Source organism: Coregonus clupeaformis, chromosome 1 (genome assembly GCF_020615455.1).
Source record: "Coregonus clupeaformis isolate EN_2021a chromosome 1, ASM2061545v1, whole genome shotgun sequence".
Taxonomy (NCBI): Eukaryota; Metazoa; Chordata; class Actinopteri; order Salmoniformes; family Salmonidae; genus Coregonus; species Coregonus clupeaformis.
In genome coordinates, this window is record NC_059192.1 from 40,409,488 (window position 1) to 40,435,380 (window position 25,893).

General features: G+C 41.9%; 1 protein-coding gene across 2 annotated transcripts; it reads left to right on the plus strand.

The window, feature by feature from the left end:
• The first annotated feature begins 1,313 nt into the window (after nucleotides 1–1,313).
• On the plus strand, nucleotides 1,314–24,866 carry LOC121568493 (suppressor of fused homolog). 2 transcript variants are annotated; one of them, XM_041879016.2, is made up of 13 exons: nucleotides 1,314–1,707; nucleotides 7,582–7,716; nucleotides 8,396–8,532; nucleotides 14,368–14,510; nucleotides 14,673–14,758; nucleotides 16,052–16,124; nucleotides 16,279–16,435; nucleotides 17,855–17,957; nucleotides 18,277–18,315; nucleotides 18,468–18,602; nucleotides 18,851–18,989; nucleotides 19,092–19,160; nucleotides 23,857–24,866. In XM_041879016.2, exons 1-13 carry the CDS (start codon nucleotides 1,559–1,561, stop codon nucleotides 23,944–23,946), a joined length of 1,455 nt encoding a protein of 484 aa, XP_041734950.1. In that variant the 5' UTR covers nucleotides 1,314–1,558; the 3' UTR covers nucleotides 23,947–24,866. The 2 variants fall into 2 exon arrangements, with proteins under 2 accessions (XP_041734950.1, XP_041734955.1); XM_041879021.2 differs by lacking the exon at nucleotides 18,277–18,315.
• The last annotated feature ends 1,027 nt before the right edge of the window (nucleotides 24,867–25,893 follow it).

The following is a 25,893-nucleotide window of genomic DNA, read 5'->3' on the forward strand; positions in this document are numbered from 1 at the left end:
ATATGTAGTATTGAACATGTATCTTCTTAGGTGGGAAAATAACTGCAACATTCAGAACTTTTCACCCTCCAAAATAAACACACATTATGATCAATTTCAATGTGATCAAAAACTTGAGGAAAAGTGTTTTCATGTTCTTGCAAAAGGGTCTCACGTAATGATTGACAATTGTTCAGCCAACCAGAACTCTGTATAACTCTGCCTACTCAAAACTGGCACTTTGATTGGATTGAGTAAATGTCACCCAAGTTGGTGGTGCATGTCCCGGTACACCAGGTGAGTGGATATTTCACTTAAGACCAATGGAATGGTCTAAAATTATGTAAACTCTGTTCACCCGGGGCACCGGGACATGCAAAACGAACTTGACCAGTTCCTCCGTTCCTTTCTACAGCCCAAACCAATGAGTAAAAGTTTACCCAGGCGAAGGAGATGGGACTGTATGGAAGGGAGTTTAGTCCAACGGTAGATATTCCTGTAAATCCACCATGGCAACTCCCGCCTCCAGTAGTTGATCTAGAAGTGTTGGAGAGACTACATAAAGATAGGGAGGGTGTTGATCCATCTGGTTTGTTTAAGAGATGTCTGGAAACTGTGTATCAGGATTTTGTGGCCATTTACACAGATGGTTCAAAAGATCCAAGGACAGGACGTACTGGGTCAGCATTTGTAGTGCAGGAATGTGGAGTGGAAGTCAGGAAACGTATTAAAGATAATCTGGCTGTATATACGGCAGAGCTGATGGCCATACTGTTAGTGGGTGCAGGAAGTCAAGGCAAAGGCAAAAATACTGATATATACAGTGATGGTGCAGAGATGGCAGGAGCAGTGGAATAGAGATAACAAGGGAAGGCATTTATTTCAAGTACAGAGGAAAGTCGGGGAGGGGAGGACGGCAGGAAGGGACAGAAGAGAGGAGGCTATTTTTACAAGATTAAGGGTGGGACACAGCCAGTTGAATAAGACATTAAATGTGATAGGAAAGCATCCAACAGGAAAGTGTGATTATTGTCAGGAAACAGAGACCGTGGAGCATGTATTGCTACAGTGTGGGCAATATCAGAGGGAAAGATTGAGGATGAGATCTAGTATGAGGGAGAAGGGGATACAGGAAATTAGTTTAAAGAGTATATTGAGTAGAACGTCCTTAGATATAGTCTCAAATATTTTGTTATCTTTTTTAAGAGCAATGGTGCTGGCAGGTAGGATTTAGTTTCTCCCTGTCTCTGGCCCACACTCCAGTACAGTAGGTGGCGGTAATGCACCATAACGTTGTATGCCAACTGCCGATAAACCCCACTGAAGAAGAAGAAGATGAAGATGAAGAAGAAGAAGAGGAAAAGTTTTCATAGGTGGGAGTGAGCAACAATGAGTGAGGAAAACGATAGTGGGGCGACAGTATACTTTTTTATTGTAAACAATATCAACAATTCAAAATACAGTGCCTGTTGTTCTATCAACCAACAGTAAGTCGAGGGATTCTCCCTTATCTTTGCGAAGAAAGTAATTTGTGTCGACCTTTGAGGTATTCCCACCTTTCTGAAGGCAGAAGTGGGGGATGGACGAGGTGCGGCCTACCAGCGGACTAGCAACCCCCAGCCTGGCGTCACTCTTCCCCCCGGGTCTGCAGGCAATCTACGGGGAATGCAGGCGCCTCTACCCCGACCAAGCCAACCCCTTACAAGTTACAGCCATTGTAAAATACTGGTGAGTAGATAACGTCTTCTTCTGGATACATAACTTTGTAACGTCCGATTAATCGAAAACCAGCTAAGTTAACTGATATCTAGCTAACAGAGGACACGGCGAGAAAGTTAACTAGCTAAATTAGCTAGTAGCCGAATAAACTCAACGATTTACGATTGAGTATTTTTATTGAATCAAATATAACAGACATCGAATTAAAGAATTGACAAGAACATAAAAGACAAACAAAAACAGAAAAAAATAGTTATGACAACGTAAGATAATGTGACAATGACACTTATTCAGAAAATAATTCGATAATATTGGACTGTCGACAAGCTTTTCTTATTATTTAGTAATTTAAGACTCAATTAAAAACAGCCTATCAAAAACACTTTTTAAATTAGGGAGTTAATTTTTAAAAAAAGAGTTTTGTGAATATAACGTTTACCAAACACTATCATGACATTAGTTATACATTTCAAAGAGTTCAGAGTACTGTCAGAAAAGGTTATAACATTATTGCATTTCATTTCAATAGTGACCCGTTTTACTCCTCCATAGCTCTCCAAAATCTAATAGTGTCAGTGCCGATTTTAGCATGTAAATCTTGGTGGGGCAAAAAAATGCATTCCAGCAAAGCCACAACACTAAACAATACATTAATTGCACTATAACGGTGACAAACGGTGCCTACAAACTGTTAGGGCCTACATAAAGTTGTCCCAACAGCAGAGTCCCAACACCTTACCACTGCTACACCTGGCTATCAGCTGAGCCTTGTCTGGCAACGAAACAGTTCATTCAGCCTCATTTACTGCTTTAAAAAAAAATTATACATAGCTGATATGGCTGACTTGCTTAAACAAATGTGGTTTCTACTGACAATTGAGATGTACAAACTATGGCACAAGGGGACAACAAGCGGATAAGAGGCAATCTCAATTAAGACATATTGAGCGAGCCAGGACGGTCGTAGTCAATATAACTATTTGTTCAGCACTTATGTAGAGCGACAGAATTCAGAACATGGGCCGTTCTTAGTGTTCTCCCTGTACACCAAGTCAAACCGTAGGATAAATAAAGCTCTTACAATATTCAATGATTACATTTCTCAAAAACATGTTATAGGCTACATGTGCACCACCGAGTCAGAACAGTAGGCGAAATTAAGAGGTGAAAATATACCAAATTATTAGGGTGAGGCACATGGGCTGCTAACAGCTTACTAAACAACATACACTTAGTATTACTTTCTTAGCTACAGTATACATATCTCCCTGGCATATATTACATCATTTATGCAGCAGCATATAATACATTTTTGGAGTCACCTTGTTGTGATGTGCTTACTTGAACAGGAATGTGGCGCAGCAGTCCTTCGTGGGCAAAGTTTGTCATCAAAGAAAGAGAAAGAGGCCGGATTTACAATTCCGAGTTGAATGACCGTTCAAAGCGTATTTTCCCAGTATGAGCTCGTTTATTCCCGACTTCCCAGTTGCAATGCTTGCAGTTAGCCACTGTCACCGATTCCTTCCAAACTACTCATTGTTGAGTAGTTTGCGATTTTGCGATTTTGCGAATTTGCGATTTCCAACTTGTTGTGTAATGTTTATGTCCAATGGCCGATGAGCAACGATACATTTTATCTCTATTTTCTCTTCATATGACAAGGATTAAAAAGAATTTGCCAATAGATTGTCGACTTGATTCATGATGATGGCTGCTAGCTAAGGTTTTGAAACTAAGATGTTGACATGATCAGTCCAATCAAAGCTACTGTACATATAACGTGATTTGACGTCATTTTATCAATACCACTTTGGACTTTTGATATCAATACCATTAATAGACTAGGTTCTATTCTAAGTGAAAAAACATATGGCTTTTCATTAGCTGGGAAATACCTGAGGGAATAGCATTAACCACAGATATATTCTTGGCATGTAACAGAAAAGGCTTTGACTCTTAAAAAGACCTCATGACTTAACATTTGGCCACCACTATCAAACATGTCACCTGCAAAGATATCTTTCTCTATCCAATGTTGCATAAAAATACTTTTGTTTTTAATATTGATATTACCATTATTCCACTGAATAGCTTTGAGGTGAAAAGTCAATAGGGTGTAAATGGGTCCAAATGAAACTCTGGTTCTGGTGTTATACTTTGTATTCCATGTTATAGAGAAGCTTCTCAGGAACAAAGAATACTTTATTTAATGAGGATAGGACTTACCATTGCGGAGATCTTATTTTCAAGTGATCGGAAAAGGTAAAGGTTGCAGATAGGTCAATATTAATCCCTAGTCAGAAATGGCACCAAATCACCCGTCTGGATTCTTAATTTCAACACTTTTTTTTGTCCAATATCTCAAGATAGGGTTGTCATATTGTTATGACTTTTTCATAAAATGTAGAACACGGAGTTGATTCAAATAAAAGTAAAAGGTATTAAATTAAAATGCAGTATTATGCACATCTGGCACTTATATGCAAATTAGGCAGTATGGAATACATAATTACAGTAATTTAAGACCAATCATTTAAGGTAGAGTGGTCATTATTAACAAATCCTTATGCTTTATGCAAAAATGAAAGTTTGTTACAATTTGTAAGAATTTATGAAATTATAAAGCAACTTTTTACACTGTATGCAAATTGGGTACTTCATATGCTAATTAGTATGTACGGATTAAATAAATACATAGCATGTTAAACCCATTCATTTAAAGTAAGGTGGTCATATTAACATATTTTTTTGTTTTATGCAGAACTGGGAGGCTGGAACAATTTAACAAAGCAATACCAAATAATGAATATAACAAAAATATTTAGTTAGTGAATTGCAACGTTCCATTCATTTCAATGGAAAATGTATCATTTATTATTAGAATTACTTTTTGTTATATAATAATAATTGTATCTAATTTTAACTAGTCAATTATGAGCAGGTGACTGAGTAACACAATACTCTAATCGGGCCTAGGCCTATATCTCTTTCACATCTTTTTCACTCTGACACATGCATGCAAAAATGACACTCAACAAATCTCTCTCTCTCCCATGGGCGCACACACTCTGCCAGCCAGTCAAGTGGATCTCGGGCACAGTAATAGTTTAAAAATGGGCTTGGACTACTGCAGTTTGCAATGCTGCCTATAACTCTTCATGTCCTGTTACTGTAAGATCTTTTTTTATTATTTAACCTTTATTTAACTAGGCAAGTCAGTTAGGAACAAATTCTTATTTACAATGACGGCCTACCCAGGCCTAACCCGGATGACGCTGGGCCAATTGTGCGCCGCCCTATGGGACTCCCAATCACGGACGGATTGTGATACAGCCTGGAATCGAACCAGGGTCTGTAGTGACGCCTCTAGCACTGAGATGCAGTATTCACCCCCCTTGGCATTTTTCCTATTTTGTTGCCTTACAACCTGGAATTTGTATCATTTGATTTACATAACATGCCTACCACATTTGAAGATGCAAAATATTATTTGGTGTGAAACAAAACAAGAAATAAGACAAAAAAACAGAACTTGAGCGTGCATAGCTATTCACCACCCAAAGTCAATACTTTGTAGAGCCACCTTTTGCAGCAATTACAGCTGCAAGTGTCTTGGGGTATGTCTCTATAAAGCTTGGCACATCTAGCCACTGGGATTTTTGCCCATTCTTCAAGGCAAAACTGCTCCAGCTCCTTCAAGTTGGATGGGTTCCGCTGGTGTACAGCAATCTTTAAGTCATACCACAGATTCTCAATTGGATTGAGGTCTGGGCTTTGACTAGGCCATTCCAAGACATTTAAATGTTTCCCCTTAAACCACTCGAGTGTTGCTTTAGCGGTATGCTTAGGATCATTGTCCTGCTGGAAGGTGAACCTCCGTCCCAGTCTCAAATCTCTGGAAGACTGAAACAGGTTTCCCTCAAGAATTTCCCTGTATTTAGCGCCATCATCATTCCTTCAATTCTGACCAGTTTCCCAGTCCCTGCCGATGGGGAAAAATGGTGCCAGGTTTCCTCCAGACGTGACGCTTGGCATTCAGGTCAAAGAGTTCAATCTTGGTTTCATCAGACCAGAGAATCTTGTTTCTCATGGTCTAAGAGTCTGGCTGTCATGTGCTTTTTACTGAGGAGTGGCTTCTGCAGAGGAACTCTGGAGCTCTTTCTGAGTGACCATCGGGTTCTTGGTCACCTCCCTGACCAAGGCCCTTCTCCCCCGATGGCCAGCTCTAAGAAGAGTCTTGGTGGTTCCAAACGTCTTCCATTTACGAATGATGGAGGCCACTGTGTTCTTGGGGACCTTCAATGCTGCAGACATTTTTTGGTACCCTTCCCCAGATCTGTGCCTCGACACAATCCTGTCTTGGCATTCTACTGACCTCATTGCTTGGTTTTTGCTCTGACATGCACTGTCGACTGTGGGACCTTATATAGACGAGTGTGTGCCTTTCCAAATCATGTCCAATCAATTGAATTGACCACAGGTGGACTCCAAGTTGAAGAAACATCTCAAGGATGATCAATGGAAACGGGATTCGCTTGAGCTTAATTTCGTGTCTTATAGCAAAGGGTCTGAATACTTATGTAAATAAGGTATTTCTGTTTTTTACTTTCAATACATTTGCCAGCTGTTTTTACTTTTTGTAATTATGTGTGTAGATGGGTGAGATTTAAAAAAAAATCCATTTTGAATTCAGGCTGTAACACACCAAAATGTGGAATAAGTCAAGGTGTATGAATAGGCGCTGCTTCTCTCGCTGCTTTTGCCCGTTCACGTCACGGGCCTAGCCCGGTACACTGCGGCTCAGGTTAATCGAACTCCCTCAAGGACTGATAGTCCATGAGACCAACGTGATAGATATAGCGAAGCATATTATTTTAAAGCTGAAGCCTACAGAGTTTGTAAACAAACACTTTGTCTACAAACAAGTGTAAAACACCTTATTTTGGGTTATGATGGTAATTTATTATATAGTTGTCCTAAGCTGATTAGGCATTGATAAGTTCAAGAATCAATGGTTGTGTAATTAATTAAAATGGCAGTAAACAGGGCATAACTTAATATTGTTGGTCCACCAGCCACTGTAGATTTAAAAATCTACCAGCCACTCAGATTTATTTACCAGCCAAAATATTTTTGGGGTGCTAAAATTACACCAACAAAACACAAACGGATTAGCATGTTTCTAAAACAATACATGTATTACTAGTAAGAAGTAATGTGGTATATTGTTTAATTACATTTGCTTTGTGACCTGAGTCTTTTAACCAAAATATCACAGATGAGACAAAAAATTAACCTGCTCCTTTCAGGGCGGAAGGTTACCGTGGTAGCGTGACTGGAGTCATGTTTGTGCCTGTGAGATTTGGTCTGACTAGACTAGAAGAAGCGTTGTCTTCTCTTCCCTAGCAGTTGAAACTCAAACATAGAAAAACAACCTAGCTTGTGAACAAAACAATGTAAATAGCCAAGAAACACAAGGACAAACTCTCACTTCAGTAGATAAAATGTTATGCCTGTGCGCAGCGCTTTTAAAAATGAATCTTTCACTCAGCTCTTTACATGCGCACAGCCCCCATAGGCTATTTAGGATTTGTAGTTTTTTTACTTTGTGCAATTTAATTTACCAGCTATGAAACAAAAGGGTAGAAATACTTTGAAAACAGCTATTGTAGCATTTGTTTTACTATAAATGTGATCATACTTGACTTTTTATTCACATGTTGCTCGCACTGTGGAGCCCTGACCACCCGCCAACGTGGCTGGTGAAATGGACATCTTACCAACCAATGCCAAAATCTACCCGCATTTGGCGGGTGTTTTTAATTTTAGGCCCTGGCAGTAAATATTGCAGATTGCGCTTTTAACAGTAGTGTGTATCTACAGGTTAGGAGGTCCTGATCCATTGGACTACATCAGTATGTACCGTAACATGGGCTGTGCAGCGCAGGACGTACAGGAACACTGGCACTACGTCAGCTTCGGACTCAGTGACCTGTATGGAGACAACAGAGTACATGAGTAAGTAGTACAGTACTTCAGGTTAGAGCTCTGGCGGACCAAGTTGCCCAGTTACTAACAACACACCGACACATGGTTTGTGCAGCTGTTGTTCACTTACTTTCACTCCTTTGTGTCATTCTGCAGAATCAGCATTGAGACACTAACACACTTTTTTTTCTTGTTCCTCTGAAACAGTTATTTCACACCAACAGTTTTCACCCCCTTGTTTGTAGTGTTCTTGAGTAGACTTGATAGCAGTGGTCTCCTGTAGCTCAGTTGGTAGAGCATGGCGCTTGCAACGCAAGGGATGTGGGTTCGATTCCCACGGGGGGCCAGTATGAGAAATGTATGCACTCACTAATTGTAAGTCGCTCTGGATCAGAGCGTCTGCTAAATGACTAAAATGTAATAGCTCTGCTCCCTGACAATTCCCAGCAGTCTCCCTGTTTGTTCCCCTTCAAACAGCTGTCATTCTAAATGCATGTTTGTCATAACTTTGGAGTGTTACTGAATGGGTGGATTGAGTAATGAAAAGTAACTAAAGGAAAGGAGAATCTGTATTGGGTTTATGGTGTTGTGTTGACTCGCGGTCAAATTAGGAGGGCCCAGGGTTTGGCTTTTTAACACACACAAACCTGAAGAGAGATGAGAGAGACAGCTTAAATTAAGTGTGGGCATTCCGTATGTGTATTGTCAGGTTTACAGGCCAGGAAGGCTCCAGTGGCTTTGGCTTTGAGCTGACGTTCAGGCTGAAGAGAGAGGTGGGAGAGACAGCGCCTCCTACTTGGCCGGCTGAACTCATGCAGGGCCTGGCCCGCTATGTCTTCCAATCAGGTAAGGACCCAGGCTCTGTGTGTCTCTAGTGTGGAGGGGATATGGTAGGTAGAGTAAGGTGAGGAGAAGGTAGTTGTTTGTCTATCAATTACAAGGCAGGCACTCAGGGCATTATGTATTCCCAACCGTTTTGTTACTTCACCATGCACCGCACAGAGGGCTCCGCTGCCTCTGCATGGACATGGAGCATGTCAGTATTTAACCTCATGTAACTCTACGTCAGTGACGTTTCTCTAAGGAGAACACTTAGTGGAACTCAGCCCAATCATCCCCAGCTTCCCATAGGCTCTTTCAACCCTTCGCTTCTCCGCTACAACTTCCTCGTGTAGCCTGTAAAAGAGAATGTGTTCTCATTCAGCTTACCTGTTAGGGCTAAATAGAAGAAAATGCGGACTAGAAGAGCATGTTATGTAATGTATGACCCCTGTGTTTTTAAAGACCTAGCCAGCTCTGTACGGTTCTTCTGGGATCTGGGGAATCTCAACAAGTCTAATTTCCCTTTCTCTCTCTGATGGGAGAAGTGTGTTAAACGTTGTCTTAGCTGAGAAACTTCCTAATCTTAACAGTATTGTCTTTACAGCTGTGGAAAACACGTTTCTCCCATTCTCACAGACCGTTCCTGGTGTGTGTGCCACTTTGTTAAGTCCTTTAAATAATCTAGCCGTGTGTGTGGTCCTCTGTAGCTCAGCTGGTAGAGCACGGCGCTTGTAGCGGCAAGGTAGTGGGTTCGATCCCCGGGACCACCCATACACAAAAAAAATTTATGCACGCATGACTGTAAGTCGCTTTGGATAAAAGCGTCTGCTAAATGGCTTATTATTATTATTATAAATATTACATTGAGGAGGGGAGGGTGGGAATGTTTAAAAGCCAGTCTGGGAGGCAGAGAAGGAGGGGGGGCCATTCTCTAGGTTATTCTACCCCCATCTGCTAGGGGTGTAACGATTCATGTATTTGTATCCAACCATTCGGGACAGGGATCTCAGTTCGGTCCGCACTGTGAAACCGAATGAATACATACAAATATATATATACATTAAAACACTAGGCGTGTAGGTTATGCCTACGCTGCGTTGTATGCCTCTTGAGTAAATCTGAGCTGGAAAAAAACTAACTAGATCCTATGCGCATGTAATAATCAGAATTTTAATCTTAATTGGCGTATTTCAAACTTCCCCTTTGTGAGGTGCAGCCGGGAACTAGTTCTGTACGATGCCAAGTGGTGGGGTACTAAATAAACCAGGAGGATTCTCCATCTTTTAAATCTCCAGTTGGGGAACATTTTGGCTTCCCAGTAGATTACAACGGCGATGGACAGAGAGTATGTCGCCATTGCTCAGCGAAATTAGCCTATGGAACTGCCAAAACCTCAAAAGATGTTGACACATTTACTCCGACAGCACCCCAGTATTCCTACCACCGGCACAAAAAAACAACACAATTTCGTCTCCGCTCTGCATTCAAGCAGCACTTAGCAGTTGATTCTGAGTGTGCCAAATAAGTTAGAAGAGCGATATTTATGTTTATAGCCGTTGTTGGTTGAGAACAATAGGGTATTTCAGCTCCTTGTGAAAGTGCTCGAGCCACGTTACGAACTTCGCCCTCTCGCACCCATTTCAGCAAACAGGTAGTACCCACTCTATATAAGCAAGCTAAAGCTGAAGTTGTCAATGAATTGGCCACTGCACCCGGTGTTGCGCTTACTACAGATGGATGGACCTCCAGGGCTACAGAGAGCTACTTAACAGTCCATCACATTATTCCAGAGTGGGAAATGAGAAGTATGTGCTACAGACACGCTCCCTTTATGAGAGTCACAAGTGCGCATATGTTTATCTTTGTAAGAAAACATTAAAGCATAGGCCTATACAAGATCTGACCTATGTTTACTTATTGATTTCACACGCATATTGCACTTTATTTTAGTGTTGAGAAATCGTGAATTCATTTAAGAAAATACAAAGTGTTTGTATTCCTGATTGTGCTCTCATTAGTCATTTTGACTCATGATCATATATGGAATCAGGAATACCTGACTTTGTATTTTCTTAAATAAGCAAAAATTAACTACAGTTACTGTTGGCATTTCATTTTCCCTCTGTACTGAAACCGAACCGTGATCCCAAAACCGCAATATGTACCAAACTGTGGGTTTGAACCGTAACCGCTTCACGAACCTGGCTTTCCTAAAATGGGAGCCTGGGGAAGTTCCATGGCAGAAATCAGCTAAAGTGGGGTTGGAACCCCGTGTAAATCAGTGACCCCACGCAACACGTCAAACCAATCAAATGCCTTGCTTGGGCGTAGGAGCTACAGTGCGTGAGGACAGAACATTTCAACAAAACAAGCACTGGTGACATTTTTGCAGCACGCTAGTTTTCACAGCATTTCTAAAGCTGCAGCAAGAAGGGAGAACAATGCTGACCATATCAATATTTTTGAGGTTCACGTTTCTGAAGTGATATTTGGCTGTAAAGGCTAGTATGAGGGACAAGAAGTAGCTAGCCACAATGATGTTAGTTTTGAGAAAAGTCAGCTAACCTTGTTAGCTACCTAGGTATAACTAACTAACTAACTAGCTAATAGCTAGTTCAATTTCTCTCAGGATTATAAAGCACACAACATTTTTATTAAAAACAGCATATTATTGACCTAAAAGGTTAGCTGTGTTAGCCCAGTCTCTAACTTATCCAGGGTCAGTGATACATAGAACAAACATGCACTGTCTATCTATGGGAACCACTGCAAATTTTGCAAGCAACATTGCTAAAATGAATTAAATAAAATTAACGTCAAAAATACCTGTAATGCTCATCTTGTGTAGCCAAATTGTCGTCATCTTATTTTCGTAGTGTACCTAAATTACAAGTGTTGGATTTGCACTAACAATTTTAGGTCAGTACCTAAAAGGAATGTACAAAATCTGGTATATGGTTTGCCTCATACATCGTCTACTGGTATCATTTTAAATTGAGAACATATACACTACCGGTTAAAAGTTTTAGAACACCTACTCATTCAAGGGTTTTTCTTTATTTTTACTATTTTCTACATTGTAGAATAATAGTGAAGACATCAAAACTATGACATAACACATATGGAATCATGTAGTAACCAAAAAAGTGTTAAACAAATCAAAATATTTGAGATTCTTCAAATAGCCACCCTTTGCCTTGATGACAGCTTTGCACACTCTTGGCATTCTCTCAACCAGCTTCATGAGGTAGTCACCTGGAATGCATTTAAATTAACGGGTGTGCTTTGTTGAAAGTTAACTTGTGGAATTTCTTTCCTCCTTAATGCGTTTGAGCCAATCAGTTGTGTTGTGACAAGGTAGGGGGAGTATACAGAAAATAGCCCTAGTTGGTATAAGACCAAGTCCATATTATGGCAAGAACAGCTCAAATAAGCAAAGAGAAACAACAGTCCATCATTACTTTAAGACATGAAGGTCAGTCAATATGGAACATTTCAAGAACATTGAAAGTTTCTTCAAGTACAGTCACAAAAACCATCAAGTACTATGATGAAACTGGCTCTCATGAGGACCGCCACAGGATTGTAAGAGCCAGAGTTACCTCTGCTGCAGAGGATAAGTTCATTAGAGTTACCAGCCTCAGAAATTGCAGCACAAATAAATGCTTCACAGAGTTCAAGTAACAGACACATCTCAACATCAACTGTTCAGAGGAGAATCAGGCCATCATGGTCGAATTGCTGCAAAGAAACCACTACTAAAGGACACCAATAAGAAGAAGAGACTTGCTTGGGCCAAGAAACACGAGCAATGGACATTAGACCGGAGGAAAGATTTTTGGTTCCAACCACCGTGTCTTTGTGAGATGCGGTGTGGGTGAACGGATGATCTCCGCATGTGTATTTCCCACCGTAAAGCATGGAGGAGGTGGTGTTATGGTGTGGGGGTGCTTTGCTGTAGATTTATTTCGAATTCAAGGCACACTTAACCAGCATGGCTACCACAGCATTCTGCAGCGATACGCCATCCCATCTGGTTTGGGCTTAGGGGGACTATCATTTGTTTTTCAACAGGACAATGACCCAACACACCTCCAGGCTGTGTAAGGGCTATTTTACCAAGAAGGAGAGTGATGGAGTGCTGCATCAGATGACCTGGCCTCCACAATCACCCAACCTCAACCCAATTGAGATGGTATGGGATGAGTTGGACCGCAGAGTGAAGGAAAAGCAGCCAACAAGTGCTCAGCATATGTGGGAACTCCTTCAAGACTGTTGGAAAAGCATTCCCGGTGAAGCTGGTTGAGAGAATGCCAAGAGTGTGCAAAGCTGTCATCAAAGCAAAGGGTGGCTATTTTAAAAATCTCAAATATTTAAAGATTTTTTTTTAAACACTTTTTTGGTTACTACATGATTCCATATGTGTTATTTCATAGTTTTGATGTCTTCCCTATTATTCTACAATGTAGAAAATAGTAAAAAAATAAAGAAAAACCCTTGAATGAGTAGGTGTTCTAAAACATTTGACCGGTAGTGTAGCTCAACATGTAAACGATGAGTTTAGCTATTCTGTGCTTCAGATGACATTTGCCTGTAAGACCAGTAATGCCATCATACTCTAGGCCTATGGCTGCATTGGCGATGCATGCCATATGATAAGCTGCAAAATCGATTCACACAGCTGATTATATTGAGAGAGCGTGACAATCAAATTAAACAGATTGGCTGTGATATTGTAATTGTAAGATCTCCAATCACAACACTGGCGGCTAAGTAATACTGTCAAACACTATCATTCCACTTTTAGCAGCAGATATATTATGGAAATGTTCTGAAATTACAATGCAAATATGCAAAAACAAATCCTGTGTTGCACCTTTTTAGAAATGTATTTACTTGCTTGAATAGGGTCTCCCAATGCCTCTGTTTTTTGGTTTCCTTACAAAAACAAAATATTGGGCGATCTTCACAGTTTAGAACGTGTTGTGACGTTTGACTTTACCAGCGTAATCCACTTTCAATTTCAATAAATATGAATCGCAGACTGTCAGCCACACTTGACAACTTGAAAACTAGCACTTCAAACTAGCACAGGCAACAATTCACCGGACTTAAAACTTTGACAAACATAACACAGCGCCCGTTCTACGGGCGTGTGGGGGAGGGTTCTTGAAATGTAACGTCCAATCAAAATCTTGCTGCGGTGAGCCAGCAGACTATTCAAACCGTTTTTGCAATACAACATTCTCCAGACCTCAAAGGGAAGCATAACAATGACATGATTTTAGAGGTATGGCAATTCGAGACAAGGTGAACCGTTACACCCCTACTGTCTGCTCTTCAGCTGGGGTCAATTTAAACGTGGGTCCTGCACTGGATGGATGAATCCTCGATCCCTGGCCCTCCTTCCTATACTGCTTTTCCTCCCCCTCTCTTTTCCAGTATATCTGGACTAGGTACCTGTTGCCTCCCAAGCAGATGGATTCCTCTGGATCGCTACCCGCGCTCTCCCCCTCTCATTGCCCTTCTCTTCAATTTCTCTCTCCCTTCTCAATTGATCTCTCACACATATACACACTCCCTTTTTTCTCTCACTCTTTCACTTGACTTTCTCATTTGCTCTTAGACTAGTGCTGAGAAAACGTATGTCTTTTCTTGGGCCGGGACGATACCAGTATCGCAATATTTATCCATGGCAAAACATTAGGACTGTTTTCCTAAAGAAGTTAAATCCACTTTGTTTTGTTTCCTTGCCACGATACTAACGAGGATCGCAATACTGGTATTATCCCGGCCCTAGTATTTTCCAATATATCACTGAGTAGTCTTTCACCTCCATGTCTCTCCTCTGTCCTGTAGAAAACACGTTTTGCAGTGGAGACCACATATCGTGGCACAGTCCCCTGGACAACAGTGAGTCTCGTATCCAACACATGCTGCTCACTGAAGACCCCCAGATGACACCGGTCCACACCCCCTTCGGCCTGGTCAACTTCCTGCAGGTGAGCTAATCTAGCCCCAGGCTCTCCGGCCTACCCTCTCAACTCCCTCCTTTCAGTCTATAATAGCATTATGTCTGTCCCCTCATCTGTGCGTGTGTTCTTTTACCCTTTCTTTCTTACTCCCCCTTTTTTTTTTGGGAACTCCCTGTCCTCTCTATATAGATTGTGGGTGTGTGTACAGAAGAGTTGCAGGCGGCCCAGCAGTGGAACGGCCAAGGAATACTGGAGCTGCTCCGAGGGGTCCATGTGTGAGTTTGAAATATGAGATACACTACATGAGCAAATGTATGTGGACACTTGCTTGTCGAACATCTCATGCCAAAATCATGGGCATTAATATGGAGTTGGTCCCCCTTTTGCTGCTATAACAGCCTCCACTCTTCTGGGAAGGCTTTTCACTAGATGTTGGAACATTGCTGCGGGGACTTGCTTCCATTCAGCCACGAGCATTAGTGAGGTTGGGCACTGATGTTGGGTGATTTAGGCCTTGCTCGCAGTCTGCGTTCCAATTCATCCCGAAGGTGTTCGATGGGGTTGAGATCAGGGCTTTGTGCAGGCCAGTCAAGTTCTTCCACACCGATTTCGACAAACCATTTCTGTATGGACCTCGCTTGTGCACAGGGGCATTGTCATGCTGAAACAGGAAAGGGCCTTCCCCAAACTTGCCACAAAGTTGGAAGCACAGAATCGTCTTGAATGTCATTGTATGCTGTAGCATTAAGATTTCGCTTCACTGGAACTAAGGGGCCTAGCCCAAAACCATGAAAAACAGCCCCAAACCATTATTCCTCCTCCACCAAACTTTACAGTTGGCACTATGCAGTGGGGCAGGTAGCGTTCTCCTGGCATCCGCCAAACCCAGATTCGTCCGTCGGACTGCCAGATGATGAAGTGTGATTAATCACTCCAGAGAACGCGTTTCCACTGCTCCAGAGTCCAATGGCGGCGAGCTTTACACCACTCCAGCCGACGCTTGGCATTGCGCATGGTGATCTTAGGCTTGTGTGCGGCTGCTCGGCTATGGAAACCCATTTCATGAAGCTCCCGACAAACAGTTATTGTGCTGACGTTGCTTCCAGAGGCAGTTTGGAACTCAGTAGTGAGTGTTGCAACCGAGGACAGACGATTTTTACGCTCTTCAGCACTCGGCGGTCCCGTTTTGTGAGCTTGTGTGGCCTACCACTTCGCGGCTGAGCCGTTGTTGCTCCTAGACGTTTCCACTTCACAATAACAGCACTTACAGTTGACTGGGGCAGCTCTAGCAGGGCAGAATTTTGACAAACTGACTTGTTGGAAAGGTGGCATCCTATGATGGTGCCACATTGAAAGTCACTGAGCTATTCAGTAAGGCCATTTTTTTGCCAATGTTTGTCTATGGAGATTGCATGGCTGTGTGCTCGATTTTATACACCTGTCAGCAACGGGTATATTTAGTGCACCTCCCTGCCAGTCTACCAGTCTTATTTCACATCAACTTTAACCCAGTGTGACCAAGTCCATGTTAATGATTATATTTTCCCCTCCATGCTATCTGTGTTTAGTGCTGGAGGGCCCTGGTTGATAACTGACATGAGGAGAGGAGAGACTATCTTTGACATCGACCCTCATTTACAAGTAAGGCTTTGATTAGTTACTGTATTCTCATTCAAATTGTATTCTCATTCAAACAGCTCCACCTACTGGTTCAGTCCCCACAATGTGTGTGTCTTTGCTAGTGTTAATGTGTGTGGGCTAGTGTTAATGTTTGCGTGTGTTTGCTCATCCTAAGCAGGAACGTGTGGACCAGGGTATAGAGACCGAGGGCTCCAACCTGAGCGGCGTGAGCGCCAAGTGTGTGTGGGACGACCTCAGCCGACCGCCCGAGGACGAAGAGGACAGCCGCTCCATCTGTATAGGATCTCAACCACGAAGACTGTCAGAAAAAGGTAACACACACACACACCTAACCTACAGTGCCTTCAGAAAGTATTCGCACCCCTTGACTTTTTCCACATTTTGTTATTACAGCCTGAATTTAAAATGGATTCAATTGAGATTGTGTCACATAAACCACAATGTCAGTGGAATTATGTTTTTAGACATTTTACAAATGAATGAAAACCTGAAATGTCTTGAGTCAATAAGCATTCAACCCCTTCGTTATGGCAAGCCTAAATAAAAACTTTGCTTAACAAGTCACATAATAAGTTGCATGGACTCTCTGTATACAATAATAGTGTTTAACATGATTTTTGAATGACTACCACACCTCTGTATCCCACACATACAATTATCTGTAAGGTCCCTCAGTCTAGCAGTACATTTCAAACAGATTCAACCACAAAGACATTGAATATCCCTTTGAGCATGGTGAAGTTAGTAATTTCACTTTGGATGGTGTATCAATACACCCAGTCACTACAAAGATTCAGGTGTCCTTCCTAACTCCTAATGTTTGGTGCAAATCCAATACAGCACATTACTGAGGACCACTCTCCATATTTTCAAGCATAGTGGTTGCTGCATCATGTTATGGCTATGCTTGTAATCGTTCAGGCCTGGGGAGTTTTTCAGGAAAAAAAAAAACTGAATGGAGCTAAGCACAGGCAAAATCTTAAAGGAAAACCTGGTTTAAGTCTGCTTTCCACCAGACACTGGGAGATGAATTCCCCTTCCAGCAGGACAATAACCTAAAACACAAGGCCAAATATACACTGGAGTTGCTTACCAAGACGACATTGAATGTTCCTGAGTGGTTGAGTTAGTTTTGACTTAAATCGGCTTGAAAATCTATTGCAAGACTTGAAAATATTGTACACTCCATGTGTGCAAAGCTCTTAGACTTAACCAGAAAGACTAACAAGACTAGGCGATTCTAACATGTATTGACTCAGGGATGTGAATACTTTATGTAAATTAGGTATTTCTGTATTTCATTTTCAGTACATTTGCAAACATTTCTAAACATGTTTTCACTTTCATTATGGTGTATTGTGTAGATGTGTAAGGAAGAATTCAGGCTGGAACGCAACAAAATGAGAAATAAGTCAAGGGGTATGACTACTTTCTGAAGGCACTAGACACTTCTAATGGGCTCTCTTAGATCTGACATGCGTTGTGTTCAATAGGCACCAAATGTAAGAAAACAGATTGAAACAGGGAGGTACCTCCTGGACTTGTCCAATTTAGAACCGCTCCTATTTGTTTTCTGTTGCAAAACTATTTAAAACATTTTTTTGTGTGCAATATTGAACACTACCAAGATAAATGTAAGCAATAGGGTGAATGAAGTCGTTACTGAGTAGTTTTGTGTCCTAATGTTATTGTATGTCCCAAAACTAACCCAATGGTTTTGTCCCCTGCAGATACAGAGCAGATCAGAGAAGCCCTGAGAAAAGGACTGGAGTTCAACCCTAAAGCAGCACTACCCCCTATCAACTCACAGAGACAAGGACATGACAGGCCTCAGTGAGTACATACACACACAGTTAAGCTTTTCTTTACTCACTTTCCCACTCCAAATTTTCATTCTGAGTCAGCATTGAGACACGCACTCCTCTCGTGTTTTTTCTTTCCTCTCAAGCAGTGATGTCACACCAACAGCGTTCACCCCCTCCTTTTTAGTGTTCTCTAGAGTAGACTCACCGTACACACCCATACCCCTCCCTTTAACCCAGCCAGAGACAGAGCCATGAAACCCCAGTGAGTACAAAGTACTGGGACATTGAACACATGATAGGTGTATGATATTGTATGTGGTACCATTCTTCCCCTGGTTTCTCCATAGACAAACAATGGGCCATTTGCAGAGCCAGCAGTATCACAGGTAAGAGAAACATGAGAGATGAGGGGCAAGGTTGTTACAAACCATAGCAAACTCATTCACACACTTTATAAGGAGATACAGGCCACCACCAGACTTGATGTTTCCCCTGTACTTAAGTGGTCATTTGAATCTCTCTGACTCTCCTTCTCTAGGAGTCGTAAGGACAGTCTGGAGAGTGAGAGTTCAGCGACCATCGTTCCTCACGAGCTAGTTCGTACCAGACAACTGGAGAGTGTTCATCTGAAATTCAACCAGGAGTCAGGAACACTGCTGCCCCTCTGTCTCAGGTATGCGCGCACACACACACACGCTGGAGTTGGGGATGAGCCTGGGCCTTCCCACACACAGCCATTACATAAAACAAGACTAGGGTCATCTGACAGAGAGCCCTTTGTATGTGAAAGGGGGAGAGATAGGGGGCTGAGAGAGACAGAGGGTGAGAAGAAGCAGGTTCTCTAACCCAGCAGACGTCTTCCATACAGTACGTATTCAGTGATGTTTAATGATTGTTGTGCTGGTCGTATTCTGTGCTTAGGGGTCGTTTGCTCCATGGTAGACACTTCACCTATAAGAGTATAAATGGAGACACAGCCATCACCTTCGTCTCCACTGGAGTAGAGGGGGCCTTTGCTACTGAGGAACACCCGTATGCCGCACATGGACCCTGGTTACAGGTACACACACCCTGGCTCCTGATACACACACAAGCTGCTTCAAGTGCATACTTGCTGCATGGGTTTACTGCATGTACTTATGTTACCATATCTCCTCCTCAGATATTGCTGACTGAGGAGTTTGTTGAACAGATGCTTGGAGATCTATCGGAGCTCAACACTCGAGAGGAGGTGAGGGGAAACACCTTTTACCATTCTTTACAGTGGTAACATAAAGAATGGACTGGCTGTGGATATGAGTGCTCTGGAAACCTCTTCCTGACAGCTAAAGGTTTGAAGCACCTGTGCATGTGTGGGATTCTATGCTTTACGCAATCTCTGTTCTACTCGTTTGGCTACCCAGAGAACAGGCTACACTGGCGAATTTCAGTGATGAATGGTGCTCGTGTAATAAAGTTAGATCAAAGCTGAATCAATGTCTGCAAGATCAGGTAATGAACTGAACAGAACTGAATATAATGGCATATAACATTACTGTAAGACAAAAAACACCACTTAATTTCTTATGAGATTTTAGGATGATTGTGCGAATGGTCGCATTTTTCTTTCGTGGCCAAAACTCAACAGTGCACGCCACTAGGCAAAATATGTGTTTTGATAAAAATACAAATAAAACACAGGTGTTTCATACTGACCTTGTACCATCCTGGGATATTCAGTAATACCGGCACTGAACACAAGGAGCGCTATTTTCAATCCGATGGTTAGTAATGCTAACAAGTACAAGTAAAATCCCATAGCGAATAATAACGAGCGCATGCGAACATTTACATTTTATACAGTCTCTGACATCCTAGCTCATAAAGTTATACAAGTAACTAAAAAATGCTACTCACAATTTGCTGCATGCACAAAACAAATATTAGAAAGCAAAGGCTCTTGATCCAGGAGGGATTCTCTGCTGTTACCAAGAGTGGCATGATTGCAAGAAGCTAACCATTATCACAACTGCAGAGCATCTTAGACTTTTAACTTAATAATTAAGATATCTAGCTGGCAAACATTTAGTTGTGAATTCCATACTTTAACTAGATCAGTATGTGCTGCACACCAGTGATTTACTAACAAGGCTCCGGTCTCTCGTCGTCTGCTTGTAAACAAACAACCATGTGACTGGGGACTACTGGTAAGCTTCATCATGTATAATAATTTGCCAGGTGAAATGAAGAACGTGATTTGCTTTATCTCCTAACGTATTGCACAAGTTGACTGCAGGTTTTTACTTAGCTAAAAATATTCAAATGTATATAATAAAAAAACTTCCAAGAAATATACTGAACAAAAACATAAATGCAACATACAACAATTTCAACGTTTTTCCTGACTTACAGTTCATAAAGGAAATCAGTCAATTGAAATAAATTCCTTAGGCCCTAATCTATGGATTTTACATGACTGGGCAGAAGTGCACCATGGGTGGGCCTGGGAGGGCATAGGCCCACCCATTTAGGAGCCAGACCCTCCCACTGTGGAGCCAGGCCCAGCCAATCAGAATGAGTCTTTCCAGTCAAAAGGACATTATTACAGACACAGATACTCCTCAGTTTCATCAGCTGTCCGGGTGGCTGGTTTCACATGATCCTGCAGGTGAAGAAGCTGGATGTGGAGGTCCTGGGCTGGTGTGGTTACACATGGTCTGCGGTTGTGAGGCCAGTTGGATGCACTTCCAAATGTTCTAAAATGATGTTGGAGGCGGCTTATGGTAGAGAAATGTACATTACATCTTCTGGCAACAGCTCTGGTGGACATTCCTGCAGTCGGCATGCCAATTCCACGCTCCCTCAAAACTTCAGACATTTGTGGCATTGTGTTGTGTGACAAAACTGCACATTTTTGTTGCTGGCACAAGGTGCACCTGTTTAATGCTATTGCTGTTTAATCAGCTTCTTGATATGCCACCTGTCAGGTGGATGGATTATCTTGGTAAAGGAGACTTTTTCACTGACAGGGATGTAAACAGATTTTGCACAAATGAGAGAATTAAGCTTTTTGTGCATATGGAAAAATTCTGCTAACTTATTTCAGCTCATGAAACATGGGACCAACACTTTACATGTTGCATTTATATTTTGTTTCAGTATAGTTTCAACGGTATTGATGGGATTAAATTGATTTAATTGTCTCTTTTTGTCAACAATCTACACAAAATACTCTGACAAAGTGGAAGAAAAATTCTAACATTTCGTAAAGATTAATGAAAAATAAAACTAATATACGTTACATGACCAAAAGTATGTGGACACTTGCTCGTCGAACATCTCATTCCAAAATCATGGGCATTAATATGGAGTTGGTCCCCCCTTTCCTGCTGTAACAGCCTCCAATCTTCTGGGAAGGCTTTCCACTAGATGTTGGAACATTGCTGCGGGGGACTTGCTTCCATTCAGTCACAAGCAATAGTGAGGTTGGGCACTGATGTTGGGCGATTAGGCCTGGCTCTCAGTCGGCGTTCCAACTCATCCCGAAGGTGTTCGATGGGGTTGAGGTCAGGGCTCTGTGCAGGCCAGTCAAGTTCTTCCACACTGATCTCGACAAACCATTTCTGTATGGACCTCACTTTGTGCACGGGGGCATTGTCATGCTGAAACAGGAAAGGGCTTTCCAAAAACTTTTGCCACAAAGTTGGAAGCACAGAATCGTCTAGAATGTCATTGTATGCTGTAGCATTAAGATCTCTCTTCACTCCACTAAACTTTACAGTTGGCACTATGCATTGGGGAAGGTAACGTTCTCCTGGCATCCGCCAAACCCAGATTTGTCCATCGGACTGCCAGATGGTGAAGCGTGATTAATCACTCCAGAGAATGCGTTTCCACTGCTCCAATGGCGGCGAGCTTTACACCACTCCACCCCACACTTGGCATTGCACATGCTGATCTTAGGCTTGTGTGCGGCTGCTCGGCCATGGAAACGCATTTCTTGAAGCTCCCGATGAACCGTTCTTGTGCTGAAGTTGCTTGTGTGGCCTACCACTTCGCGGCTGAGCTATTGTTTCTCCTAGACGATACCACTTCACAATAACAGCACTTACAGTTGACTGGGGAAGCTCTAGCAGGGCAGACATTTGAATCCACTAATTTGAAGGGGTGTCCACATACTTTTGTATACAGTGAGGGAAATAAGTATTTGATCCCCTGCTGATTTTGTACGTTTGCCCACTGACAAAGACATGATCAGTCTATAATTTTAATGGTAGGTTTATTTGAACAGTGAGAGACAGAATAACAACAACAAAATCCAGAAAAACGCATGTCAAAAATGTTATAAATTGATTTGCATTTTAATGAGGGAAAATTAGTATTTGACCCCTCTGCAAAACATGACTTAGTACTTGGTGGCAAAACCCTTGTTGGCAATCAGAGGTCAGACGTTTCTTGTAGTTGGCCACCAGGTTTGCACACATCTCAGGAGGGATTTTGTCCCACTCCTCTTTGCAGATCTTCTCCAAGTCATTAAGGTTTCGAGGCTGACGTTTGGCAACTCGAACCTTCAGCTCCCTCCACAGATTTTATATGGGATTAAGGTCTGGAGACTGGCTAGGCCACACCAGGACGGGCCTGTATAAGTGCTTTCTTGAGCAGGGGGACCTTGCGGGCACTGCAGGATTTCAGTCCTTCACGGCGTAGTGTGTTACCAATTGTTTTCTTGGTGACTATGGTCCCAGCTGGCTTGAGATCATTGACAAGATCGTCTCGTGTAGTTCTGGGCTGATTCCTCACCGTTCTCATGATCATTGCAACTCCACGAGGTGAGATCTTGCATGGAGCCCCAGGCCGAGGGAGATTGACAGTTATTTTGTTTCTTCCATTTGCGAATAATCGCACCAACTGTTGTCACCTTCTCACCAAGCTGCTTGTCGATGGTCTTGTAGCCCATTCCAGCCTTGTGTAGGTCTACAATCTTGTCCCTGACATCTTTGGAGAGCTCTTTGATCTTGGCCATGGTGGAGAGTTTGGAATCTGATTGATTGATTGATTGCTTCTGTGGACAGGTGTCTTTTATACAGGTAACAAACTGAGATTAGGAGCACTCCCTTTAAGAGTGTGCTCCTAATCTCAGCTCATTACCTGTATAAAAGACACCTGGGAGCCAGAAATCTTTCTGATTGAGAGGGGGTCAAATACTTATTTCCCTCATTAAAATGCAAATCAATTTATAACATTTTTGACATGTGTTTTTCTGGATTTTCTTGTTGTTATTCTGTCTCTCACTGTTCAAATAAACCTACCATTAAAATTATAGACTGATCATTTCTTTGTCAGTGGGCAAATGTACAAAATCAGCAGGGGATCAAATACTTTTTTTCCCTCACTGTATGGAGTATTTTGTTTAGATCAGTGATCTATTTCAGTCCCACTTTGTAATGCAACAAAATGTGAAAAGATCTTTGGGGTGAATACTTATGATACCCACTAACTCGAAGATCTAAATGCTAATTCCCATTAAACAGATTCAGATCAAATGGTTGTTATGCAGATGCTGCATGGATGTTTCACTGGTAAAACTTGAACTATCATTCACCATTGACAGTTAGAAATGTATAGTGGGGGTGACCAAAAATGTGTGCATAAAGAGGTAAGAAACGCATGCGCAGAACGTGATTCAGATCTTTGGCTCTGAGGAAGGCTTCCAGGGGTGCAATGGGGAGGTTACCTACGGATCCTCAGCCTATAAAGAAGCTGTTAGGTAATCCTGTAATATTACTTTAGCAAAATTCCAGAAAAGTTCCTAGATTTCTCAGAAATCCTGGTTGGAGGATACACAGAGTAAGCAGGGAGGTGAAAAACCCGGCAAAGTTTACAGAGTTTAACTCCATGTTCTGTATCTGTCATTAAATGTTTTTCTCCTGTTTGATTCCTCCTTCCAGACCAAGTTACCGAAGGAATACAGCTGGCCAGAGAAGAAACTGAAGATCTCGGTCCTGCCTGACTCTGTGTTCGACAGCCCTCTGCAGTGAGAATGGGACCCACTCCTCTCTTCAGAATACTCTGGACCTGTTCACCTTTTAAATGGGTTATGTTTATTAGGCCACATCGTAGCAAAGCGTTTCGCAACAGAAGGCAAAAACACTTTTTTTTTTTCAGATAGTACCTCCTGTAAGTTATCTTCCGTTTTACTGAACACAACCATGCTCTGGTCTGCCTTCTATCCCCAGGGTGAGAACACCTGACCTAGCTACTGCAGGATCTCTTTCTGTCACATCTGCCTTTGACTGTAGACTGTTACTGCCTTTTCCGACCTACCCACCTTTCTACTGGTTTTTCAAACCTTTTAGATATGTCTGGAGATGTTCCGGAAACCTGTTTCTCCAGATAGCTGCCTTGCTAGATGAGACATAGTCACCATGTCTTGTGAATGGGTCAAATGTCTAGTTAGGATGTGACATCCACTAGACTCAAGAAGTTTGTAGCACAGGCGAAGATGCAGGGTCAGTTGGTTTAGTTTAAGGATCTTGTTCTTTGGCTTTCTAGGGCCACATTCCATTTTAAGTGTTCTCTTTAAAAGTAGGCCCCTGGGCAAGAAAAGTTTGACCCTTGGCATAGGCTTTCATTTGGGATGCAGACTCTGAAAATCAATCAAACCACATAATCCTCTCATTCTATTGTTTCCTCCGTCAAATATTTGTCCCCCGGTGCCAGGAGCCTGATTATTTTATAGAGTAATATTTTGTTTATGTACTGTTTTACCCTATTCTATAACTTTCTCATGAAATGTATCTCTGAAGCTCTACAATGACTGTTAACTACTATTAGAGGAAATATTTGTGTTTGTAAGAGTTTATAGGCCTGTGAGAGAGTGAAATGTTGGAAAGCGTTTCAGAGAACTCCCCATGTGTCCACAAATAAAGTTAGTGACATTTTCACTGATGAACAGTTACTGTATTGTGTTCTTGTTCTTACTTGGATCACAGTTCTGTTGATAGAACTGCCTCCTCTGTGTTTTTAGGAAGCCAATAGAACTTGTCAGAGCCTAGGTCCACCACATTTTTGATCACTACTTTCTTCATGGAAACTCATTCTTTCCTTCACTGTCACAATGCGTGTCCTCAACTGTTGCATAAATGTATTCATGTGTTGTTTTTTATAGTTGAAATCCCTCTCGACTCCTTCCCTTTTGTGTCAGTGACAGGTCACGTGATCGGCATGAAGGCTCTGCGGTATTCAGAGTTGCATCCTGAGTGTGAGTGTGTTACATTCCTCTCATCCGGAGAGATCGATATAAAGAAAGAACAGCCTAAACTATTGTAGAGATGGGACTAGAATAAAGCGCAGAGCAAACAGACAGTCGAAGGACATGGACACCTAAAGAAATGCTTTCTCTGTGGTGAAACCGTTTGACATTTTCTGCTTTTCTGGACTAAAGTGTTTTGTCCATAAAGAGATGGTAAATACATAGTAACGTTGCTTTTTTTATTCTTGGAGGCAAGCAAGATGGCTGGTGATGACAACGGTGGCGTCGCTTTTAAAACCAAATTAAATGGATTTTATGCGAATTAGGTATAAACAAATACAATCCTGGACATCCTGTAACTATTTTAGGAAAGCTGATACAGTACACAGTGTGTGTTAGGTTTAGTGTGTTAAATTGTAACCGTTTGGCAGTGACAGATACAATGTGTTTTTGTTTGCTTGATTGCCTTAACTTTCTTGCAAGGGAATTCATGAATATATTTGCTGTCACTTTTGCTCCCCATATCTGCGTCTGCAAAGAGCTTTTACAATTCTTACTTGTTAGAGAAACGTCAAACGTATATGACTATACTACAGCCTTCTATTTATTTCAGCTAGCTAAAGCTTTTATTGCAAGAATGGAACCTGATACATGATATTTCCATAGGGAAAGTGAAACAAAGGCACCTTTTTGCTTTTCTCCCCTTAGAGACATTTGGTTGACCGGTTGTTTT